Source organism: Plasmodium gonderi (assembly GCF_002157705.1).
Source record: "Plasmodium gonderi DNA, contig: Pgo-contig_100, whole genome shotgun sequence".
Taxonomy (NCBI): Eukaryota; Apicomplexa; class Aconoidasida; order Haemosporida; family Plasmodiidae; genus Plasmodium; species Plasmodium gonderi.
Window position 1 is genome coordinate 648 of NW_021629029.1, and position 12,208 is coordinate 12,855.

General features: G+C 19.7%; 1 protein-coding gene across 1 annotated transcript; it reads left to right on the top strand.

Annotated features, from left to right (window-relative positions):
* Positions 1-6,364: 6,364 nt before the first annotated feature.
* PGO_001020 (variable surface protein) lies at positions 6,365-7,450 on the top strand (the record flags this gene model as incomplete). The annotated part of the gene is made up of 3 exons (XM_028690876.1): positions 6,365-6,379; positions 6,509-7,162; positions 7,295-7,450. 3 exons carry the CDS (start codon positions 6,365-6,367, stop codon positions 7,448-7,450), a joined length of 825 nt encoding a protein of 274 aa, XP_028546677.1.
* Between the last annotated feature and the right edge of the window lie 4,758 nt (positions 7,451-12,208).

Consider the following 12,208-nt stretch of genomic DNA (forward strand, 5'->3'; position numbering starts at 1 on the left):
AATATATATTTATGTATTAAGAAGAATTTTATTCTAATAAAATTTCCTTTTTTTCTTAATTTAGTATAATTACAATATATTAGAGTATAGATGAATATAAATGTTATAATAATTACCTTATACAAAATGAATGAAAAGACTAATATTAATAGAGTTGTAACAAATATAATTGCAATTGAAGTTGTAATGCTATTTTTCTTGCATATTATTAATGTTCATTCTTCACATAAAGGTGTTTTGAATACTTCAATGTAATTATTTTTAATAATGCTTACAATATCAAGAATATTTTGATCATTTATTAAATTTGGTGTTATATAATTTTTCTTTTCTTTTATATTTTTTTGGGTGATAAGCGTATATCTGAATATTGATATAAAATATCCATTAAGCGTTCAATGAATATATGGCATTTATATTATCCAACATAACGCATATATAAGTTAAAAAGAGCATCATAAATTTTAAAGTAATGCTCAAAATTATTTATATTATTGTAGGAATAAAATATCTATTAAAATATGTATTTACAGGAGGATTATAATAATAATTTATCAATTATATGTGAAATATCATCTAAATAATACATACATTGGAGGTATGTATTTTCATTAATTCTAGGAATACCATATAAAGTTGAATTAATTTTTCCACAACACGATTACACTCTATCAGTTTAGTTACCTTCATAATTATCTATAATTTCTTTACATAATGGAAATAAACATAATGTGTATCTGTAAAATGAAAGGAATAAAATAGAACAACAAAAATTATATTAAATTATACAAATTGGTGTAGTTATCATAGAGAATTATATAGGTATATAATAGTGCATTTAATTATATTACAATAATTAAAGCGAACATTCTTTATCATAACTTCAGATAGATAATATTAATAAAACACAAAAGTAAATAAAATAATTTAGCTTAAGAAAATGAAATATGAATTTGTCAAAAAATAAGTTCGTATAATATGATGAAGTATCAGATTTAGTTTTTAAATTATTAAAATGACAAAAGTAAGATTTCAAATCTATTTATCAATACTTATGTACACTCAAAAATATGTGTCAAATAATTTGTGACATATAACATATTTTTTAATCAATTTACACAAAATAAAAAAAAATAAATAATTTGGTTACATAGAACACAATTTTTTACTCGTCCGTTTAAAAAAAAAATAATAAATATCTTTATATAAAGAGAATATCAAATCCTTTCATCCTAAATTTATTAAAGAGTATAAAAAACAAACGTATTTTTTTATATTACCATGTATATTTTGTTAAAAATATATACACAAGTTATAAAAATATAAATGCTATGTGGGACATAATATAGTCGTTCAGTTATAAATTTATATTAAAATGTAGGAAGTTATAAAAAAGAATGATTATAATTTACAATATTTGTATATATATTATAGGGTAATTATGTATTCCTCAATATTATAGTATTTTTAATGATTTTAGAATACTTAGGAATAAGCACACTTATATATATTTTTATATATACAATATCATTTTAAAATTATTACTATAATTTCAATTAAATTATATATTTCACTAAATTTAAATTGGATATTTTACATTATTAATAGAAAAATACACCCTTACATTAATCCATTTAAATATATATAATTCAATAATTATATGATAAATGTTATATTTAATTTAATATAATATAAGTTTAACTTAAAATGTATGAAGTAATTATAGTTTAATATTGAATGTAGCAAATTTATGTGCATCAAATAATAAAAAACTGTACACAACTGATAACAATAATTAAAATAATTATTCTCAATATTATGAAGAAAGTATATATGAAAAATATAATTATACATGCTTATATAGCATAAATATAAAATAAATAAAATATTAAATTATTATTATACCATATGAAGAAAATATAATAATTTTATAATAATTATATATTTTTTAAGATTAATATACAACACAACATAAGAATTATCATACATATTATTGGAGATTATTACATCATGTTAAAAATTCTTTCATTATTTGTTATATATTTAGTGTATAAAAATTATAATATATTATGAAATAATATATATTTATAATATGTACTACTATGTACTGATTCATTCTATAAGTTCATAAGATTTTTGATAAATTTATTATAACATAAATAGAATATTGTAATACAGTATAAAAAATATATGATGTATATATGTTTTTTTTTACAGCACATAGTATAAGATGTTAATAGTGTTCCTTTTATGAATAAAATAATATGTTATTTTTTTCCTATGACTAATATTCAAATATATGTGCTGAAAAAATATAATGATATACATATGTTTATATAGTAATATTAATGAGAAAACAATAAACATGAATGTATGCATATAAGCAGTCATATTTAAAATATAAAATATGATAAATAACTTTCCTCCTAATTTATAAATTTTAATAATATCATATATATAATCTCATTCTTGGGTATATATAAATGTCTTTTCACTTAACATAAAATTATATATTTTAATATTGAGTATATTATAGGTATGTTATGAATGTGTTTCTACTTACCGCTGCGTGTGTGTCATATCAAGTGCAACTACAACTGACTTTTCCATAAATCCCTAAGGAATTATTTATTTTTTCCTCATTATGATTCTTTTTTGCCCAGAATATAATAGCATATACAAAAGAATAATAAAAAATATTCATATTTTATTATACAGATTTATAGTACATATGTTTCATGTAAAATTGAAAAATATGTAAATTAAAAGATATATAGTATATTTACTAATGTATATATGTTATAAAGTGTCTATCATATTTTTTAAAAAGAGAATTCATATTGGAAAATAAATAAAAAATCTAATACCTCTGAAATTGATATATATAAAATCTTTTGTTTACATCATCAATTATTTTATTTTAATGCGTATCCAGAAAATGCATGTGACATTTTTGAATGAAATAATAGTTCTATTTTTTTTTCGATTGTTTGGAATCTATCTTATTATTAAAGATAATAGAACAATATTTTCTTGTACATAAAAAAATTCTAATGTATTTATTTTTTTCATTTTTCTTCAGGAATTATATATAATATATTAAAACAAGTGCATTATTACTTTTCATATATATATTGTAGTTATCTTAATTACACTGTAATTCATCTTTATAATTGATTTAGTTATCTTTTATAGAATTCTAATTTAACTTGCATTCATCTTTTTGAAGGGTCATTTATAGATGCTATAGGTTATACATTAATATGTCGTGTTATAGCACATTATCGGATGAAAAATTATAGATAGTGATTTTTATTACAATTCGTGCATATAACTAAAATGCAATTTGTACAATTTATGTAGAAATGCATTTTATTACATTATGTATTACATAATTCTATTTTGTTCATATAAATTAAGAAATACAATTTTATACATATATTTTTGCTTCGTGTTCTTATATTATGTAATATATAATAAGGCTATAATGAAGGAAAGTGTCCAATGCGTATTTGTCTATTTGCTGTTCTAATTAGTAGTTCTTATATTTGTGTAATATACAATATTCTTCTTGGAAAAACTATATCCAAAATTAATTATGTCCTTAAGTTTATCATATAATCATTATTCGTATTAAACATATTCATACCATTGTTGTTTATTTGTTAAAAACTATTATGATTACGTTGCATTTTTCTGAATTGTAACATCCTTATAACAATAAAACTAATTACATGACACCTATAAAATGTTCATGTGTTCATTTTTAAAAGAATTATGAATTATAAGATTTCTTAAGTAATTTAAAATTATGATAATTTATAAATTTGAACGGAAAGGCATTTTATCCGAATTATATGTTTTGAATATATTTATTTTAAAACAATATAAACATTATGAAAAATAATGTAAAATTATATTAATAAATAGAAAAAATATACTTAAACTTTAAAACACTTTCTATATTTTTTTTTTCCTATATATGTTCCAAGGTCCTTATACACAAAATATATTAAATGAATGTATAATGTTCTTTAACTTATTAATATTATGTGTTATTAAATGTGATGTATAATTTTTTCTATTAATATATACTAGGTATTGCATAATACAATTATCTATGTCTTTTATGTATATTATTCTTTATTTTATATTTATTTATGATTAAATAATTATTAATAGCTCCCCCTAGAAATTTTTACATGTATTAAAATTTAAATATAATTCATTAATCTACACTGTTAGGTGCTACACAAAAATATAGGAAGATAATTCAAAATTATGTCACAGGATACATTTAGAAATGTGTAATAATAATGACATGAATATACCTTAAATTATATCATTAATTTTATATGTAAATGAAAATAAGTAAAATTCTTTAATATTACACTGTAATAATAAAAAATAATAAAAATATCAATATAATAATTTAAGAAACAATATATTATATAATAAAACATGAACAATAAGAAATATAAACTTAATATAATACAAAAAAAATGAGAATTTTATTCTCTATTAATAATGTGTAGTATTATATAATACGTTTTATGAGAAAATGATATATCCTTAAAAAAAGTTTATGTATACGAAAATGTTAGTGCCAGAATATATGGATCTCTCTATTTATAAAAAGATATATGTAAAAGACAATATATACTTATATACAGGTCCATTAATTGAGTAAGAATAGTTTAATTATATTTTAAATATATTTAATAAAATTGTTTTAGTATGAATGTGAAAAATTCGTAATCATTAGCACTATTGTTTCCGTATATCATAAATAATTGAAAAAATATGATATTGAATATAAATGCGCATTATAAAAAACCGTGTATTATATTTAATTATGTAATGAAAAAAATATTATATAGGAATATATTAGGAAATTTTGTTTAATATTGAAGGAAATTTTGGGCATAATTTCTAAATATTACTATTAATTTAAGGGAATATAACTATTTTTATCCTATACTTTTTCAGCCCAATATTTTGTGGTTTATTTCCTGTATAATATATTTCTAGTATTTTAATTTTTTTTTTAAAATTATTTTTTCTGTTTATTTTTTACTTTAGCATATAGAGATAGCTTTATAACAATCCTAATAATAATTTACAGAGAAATATTTATCTAGCAAATTTGGCATATAGTATTCGTAGTATTTATCAGAATAATAATTAAATTTATAGATATATGTATATGGTCTTTATACAAACATTATAAGTTAATATAATGTTGAATATTTTTATAATTCTAGAGGATAATATATAGATGATATATATTTTTTATCAATTGCATATTTAGTTTTTAGAAAATTATAAAACTATATCCATTATATATTACATAATTTCCTTTTACAAGGAACGAACATGAATTTGGTATATATTTATATATAAATCACTTTTTTTATGTACAGATTCTTTATAAAACCTGGAGAATCTAACAAAACGATTCAATATGTATATCATGTTTTTTTTCATTTGTCATTATGTATTAGTTTAGAGTTTTTTCTAATTTTTTGTTAAGTGATGAATTTTCTCATTTTGTTATATGGATTTAGATAATATATTCCTTCTTTTTATATTTGTAATTTTATGCATAGTTCATATAATCACAATATATGAATCTTGTCTCTTTTTAACAATATAATGAACATATTTGAATGTTATACAAGGCAAAATATGTACATCCATAGTTTTTAAAAAATCGGACTTCGTTTTATTTCAGTGTCATATTTATGTAAATGCTTCTCGTTCTCTTTAGAGTTCGAATATAATACTTTTTTTAATAAAGTGTTTTCATCATTAATATTAGAATTAAAATAATAGGTTACACATTATTAATTTTAATTAATTACATTTTTGATTATGTAATTCATCAATTAGGAAGTATTAAATTATATATATTACTATGAAATATTTGTAAAAGCAAAAAAATTACATAAATGTATATTTAAAATTAATATTATATATATGTGATAATTATAACGTTCCTTGATTATAGCACTAGTGTTATTTTGTAACTTAATATAAAAGTACAGAATTTATATTATATAAAATTAAGAGAAAATTCATATGTTATTTTATAAATAATATATATATTTATTATATTTTAGAGTTAAAATATTAAGGAAACTATGTCAACATCCAGAAATAACTGATATAATAATTTATATTGTATAATAAGTAATTATTTTATTAACCCATAAAATTTTAACATAAATTCAAAGATTATAAAAAAGAATAATGTGTCATCTTCAAATAATCTATATTTCTATCCTTAAAATTGTTTTTTGTATGTTTATAAGTTTTATTGCTATATGTATTTCATCTTGACAAATATATAATATAATACAATATGGTTAATAGAATTGTTCTCTTGAATAATTATAATATATATAAAGGCATTATAATAACAACATAATCTATTTTCTAAAGGCACTGAAATTTTCTTCAACAGAATAAAATTTTTGTATTAATATAATATTATTTTTCATTTTAGCATACAATTATAAAATTATTTCCACAATGCGAAGTTATAATGGATCAATGTAAAAACGGTACGCATAAAGCGAAGGAACTTTTATGTAATAATATTAGTAGATCATTAGTTAAAAGAATCGATAAGGATATATATAATATATGCACTGAAGCTATGGAATTTTTATTTAAAATATATTTAAAATCAGAAAATACCTTAATAGAAGCTGGATGTAAGTACTTGTATACTTGGATATATTATGAACTTAAAAAAAAAGAAAATAATAAGTATACCAATAGTCTTTATGATCAAGTGACAGAAAAATATGGCAAAGAGATAATAGGCAAAACTTACTGCGACGAATATAAAAAAAAAATTAATGATGAACAAATGTTTAAACTGAGATTCTTGTATGAATTGTATAAATGTCATAAAGTTATGAGTGATATTAGTATAAACAACACGGACGGAGATATTTGTAATCCCTTAAAAGATATAATGAATGAATATAAAGAACAAATAACTATAGAATATGCTGCAGTCAATGAAACAACTGAAAGTGTAATGAGGTCATCAGTAAGCGTTCCACAATATCAAAATAATATTAAAGCAGCTATAATAACCACAATTATCGTAATGCTCTTAATATTCCTTTTTATTTTTTTTGTCTTTAAGGTTACTTACCTTATTATTCATATATACTACAATAAAAAATAATATTCTTACGTGATTTATAAAAAAAAGAATAAAATTTATCATTAAACAATTATATTTTTAGTACAAAAATGTATTTTTATTCTGAATTAGTTTGCATCAAATTCTTCATATTTCCAACAAAATATACAAAGGATAAGGAATATATCGAAAAATATTGATAGTGTATTTCCCATATTGAAACAATCAGAAACAAACAGAATTATTTCATGGAATAATAGATATAATGTATCATATAATATTGACTAATGTTATGGTTAAGAATGTAGTTAAAAATAAATATTCTTTTTAAAACATATGTATAAAAATTTCAAGAAGTATATATTGAAGTTGTTTCTATTAATAATGTTAAATAAAAGTGAATTATATCATCTGATAATATAGGATAATAAATAAATATTATAATAGGAATATAATGATATTTTGTTTAAAAAAATAAATGATACAATATTAACCATAATAGTATTATCCATTAATATTTTAATCTTAATAAAACCTGTCAGAACAATTCTTGTTTTCCTAGTCTTAGTATCATGTTGTGTGTGTGAAGGCTTTTTTAAGGTACGATAAACGATATTTTAAATAAAATAATAACATTATATAATATATAATTGCTAAAATATATAAAACTTGTTATATTCGTTTAGTGCAATATGTATGGGATACTCTTCTATACATATCCGCTTTTATTATTATGTAAATTTATCGAAAATTTCAGTGTAAAAATAAAAATATATATATCAATAAATATTTATGAACTAAAATAGTTTATCAAATTCTTTTTGCATATTTTATTAATATGAATGTTAATTATCACCTATTTAATGTTATTTATATGTGAATCAATGTTATATTTATACTTATTTGTATATATAATGACATAAATTGAGAAATATCATTTATTTATTATACTCTTAATTGACATAATAATAATTTCATCACTTTTAATTTATTCTTTTTTTTTGTATTTTAATTAATGTGAAGAATATGTATAATTTATGTATTAATAATACAAATTTCACTATATATATTTGGCTATTTAAAAAAATTAAAATAAATATATGAATTTATTTTTTTAATGTAATTATTAAATTATAATAATTTTGTATATATTAATTTGATGGATCAATTGAAACACAATTCCAAATTTTCATCATTAATTTTCTTATTATTTAATATTATTTTATATATAGTTACAAACAATGGGAGCTTTATATAGTACTATTTTTACGTTTAACTTGGATGTTCATTAAATTAGCTTAATACAGCATTTCCTAATAAAAAATATATATACTAATGCATATTTACATATGTACGTTCTTTTTTAAAACATAATTAGATATAGCATGGTATATTTGTTAATATTTATTTATATTTTGTTCCATATTTTTATAAATGATAACAAATATATCATAATTTCCTAGCATATAATTATCACCATAAACTATATCATTTTAAAATATATATAATTTTTCTCGAATTCAGCAAAATTATATCTCTATAGTTAAATATTCTAAAATGTCTTTTATTTTTCTACTTAAATTACGCAACCTTGGTCTTAATAATTTTTATATAATTTGACATTTTTTATTATTATTTGTATTCTTATGTTTCTTGCCTCATATTGTGGACAGTTCTTACAACTTTACTAGGATTTACATTCAAAAAAATTCCTAAATAATTCAATGTTAAGTGCATCATTATATAAATAATCTTCATCACCTATAAAATGCAAAATTTAACTGTCCTTTATCGCGATCTACTACGATTGATAACAATATATTGCTAGTTCACATATACGTACCTCATTTTGATTTTTTCTTAATTTTTTCTTTTTTATTCCCATTTTATATAACATTAATCCAAATATGGTGGACTAAAATATAAAGAATGTGTAATACACTTATGTAATAAATAAAAACATAAAGTATAATTATTAACATAATATTCATGCTTTTAATTCTAATTTACGTCCATATGAATAAGAACATATAAAAATATAACTATTTATAATTCTGATACAACAATGATATGAATATGAAAAAAACATAAATATAATGTATTCAATTTTGTTGCTATAATAGTGGATAATGTAACCTTTGTTTTTATTATTCGTTGTGCTCACACTTTATATTCAGCTTGATGAAAACATTTTCATGCAGAATACAGAATACTTTATTTTTTGCTATTCATACATTTTTATATGTTTTTACTTCTTCTATACTTATCTTATGATTTTAAAATAGTCAGAAAGCAGTTGTGTCATATGTTTCATCGGAAGTAAAAGGCTCAATTATGTTTAATACATCTATAAGAAGAATAAGTTCTGTGTGAAACATAATAGTTCATATAAATAGATTCATTGTATGTAATGTGTTTTAAATAAATTTTTTCGTTATTCATAACAAAATTCTTGTATTTAATATATTCATCATATTCAAAGTTACCTTGTAAATTATTGTGATACACTTATTGCTCCGAGTTACATGATTTATAACATCGACATAATACTATGTTAGGATAATTTTCAATTATCAGTCCTACTAAATCAAAACTTTTACTAAAAATATATTTATTTTCTAATTCAATTTAGTGATTTTTACCTAACTGAAAATAGGAGAAATGTGCAGAGGAAAAAAGTCCATTTTGTTCGTACATTGTCTTGTTTAACAAATAATTTTTTAAATGTAATTTCAATAATAACACCAATATCTTGATTGTCGCGATTATTTTTTTCTAAATAATTACAAAAACCGGTATTACATTATATTATATTATTTTTACTTTATCTATTTTTTGAGACTATTTACGGCAAGGTAAATTTGGGAATTATTCATTCTGTATAGTCAAAAAAATATGTGTAATACTCAATAATAATAAGGTTTACTATGAACCCTTTTTTATATTATTCTTAGAAATATGGAAAATATTCACATTCTCGTCAATTTAAATGCAAAAATGTAATTATATGAATTTATCTAATTTTTCATATGTCATAACTACGTCAAATAAAGACATTCGTATGCTTTCGTTAATTTACTAATGGATTATTATTTCTGATGATAAAGTCTTATAGTATTCATTTGCATTAATTATATATAAAACGCAAAAAATTACTTATAGGTAGAATTTTTTTTTAATTAGCAAAAATTGTCCCATTTACTCTTACCACAATAAAAATTCAATAATTTTAATTATTGATAAATGCGCTACGTCAATTAATTTTGCTCAGAATATCAAATTAATATGGTACTTTAATGCTTCATTAATAGGGTGTAATAAAAGAAATAATTTTTATTTACACGTGGGACAAATTGAAAAATGTTAGTATCCTTATTATGTGTATCTATTTATATATTATGTAAAACAAAAACTCATATTATAATTATAGAAAATATATTTTAAAAAAATAAATATCTTGACTTTGAACTATATCGTTGTAGTATTTTTATTTTTTTTACAACATTATTTTAGAAATTCTTCATGATAATTATTTATTTTTTCATTTTAAAATCAGTCGTATAAAAAATTTATAAAATACACAAAACAAGCAAGTGTGGTATAAACTAATAATGTGCAGTATTTAATTTCATTTACTGTATGAAAAGAATGATGCAAACTACAAAATATTATAGATTGTATTTTTATAGTATCCAATACCGTGACAATTCGTAATAAAGCATGGATCCACTCCGCTGAAAATATGCCATAGCAGAATAAAAAACGTAATTTAATTGTATTAATTTTTTTAAAATGTATATATAAAGTTTTAAGGATTAATATTTTTTTACACACATAAAATAAAGTTTATGAATAATTATTTGTAAAAAAAAAATAAATAACATTTTTTTCTTTAGAAAACATATAAAAATCATTGTAAAATAGTAATTTTTCCTGAAGCAACTATAATTGGAAAACATAAAATGGTGCAAAATTCTAAATAATTGCATTTAAAAGACATTTAATATTATTGAACAATAAAACACATAATGCTTATGCTTTTCTAAATATTAAATTAATTTCCTTTTCAAATAACCATAAAAGCTCTAAATATATTTTATTAAAAAAAATACTAAATATATTCATTATATTTGTTCTATTAAAGTGTGACTCTAATTAAGCGTGAGCATTTTACTGTTTTAATAAAAAACAATATAAAATAAATATGGTAGAAAATTTTATGAACATTTTATCGATTATGTATATATAAATTGAGCATACAATTAATAGCTTTTTTTAAAAAATAATTACTGTAATTATTTTTACTATATGAAATCCATCGTTCTTTTTCTGACCTTGCCCGAGTGAACATAAAATTTGAAGTGATATTTTATTCTATTTTTCTCCATTATATTTATATGCAAGTCAAATTTATCTTTACATATAGAGCATAAATAAATTATTTCTCTTATGATGCATGTTATATTATTTAAATATATCTTAAAATATTAATATGTTTGCCTTCATATATTATTGCTTATTAATCTTATTGCGATATTGTTTGATGATTTTTTATCATTTAACATTAATTTAATCTATTGTGCAAATAATAATAATGATAATGAAAAAATCAACAATAAAATCATTATAATTGTTGTGAGGATCATAAACACACAATTTACAAAATAGGTTCATTCCCTCAATATATGTATACAGAAGAATTTGAGATGATTTAAAGCCATCAAATTTTATAGGGGACAAAAATGTTTTTTCCCAATGTCTCATTAAAATTGAATAATAACTATTATTATACTTGGAAAAGCTGAAGAGGTATAATAAAATTATTTTTTTTATATTGTGAATTATAAGAAGATATATTCGTTAATGTGTAGTGAAACCTTAATTGCATTAGGTATAGTATGAAATAAACTTTATTGCACGGTATATACGACAATAGCTAAACATGCATTTAATCAAAATTCCTTATTTAAGGGACTTATGCACGACATTAAAAATGATCAATTTCTTACCATAAATTAAAACTATTTAAAAACATAAAAAATATAA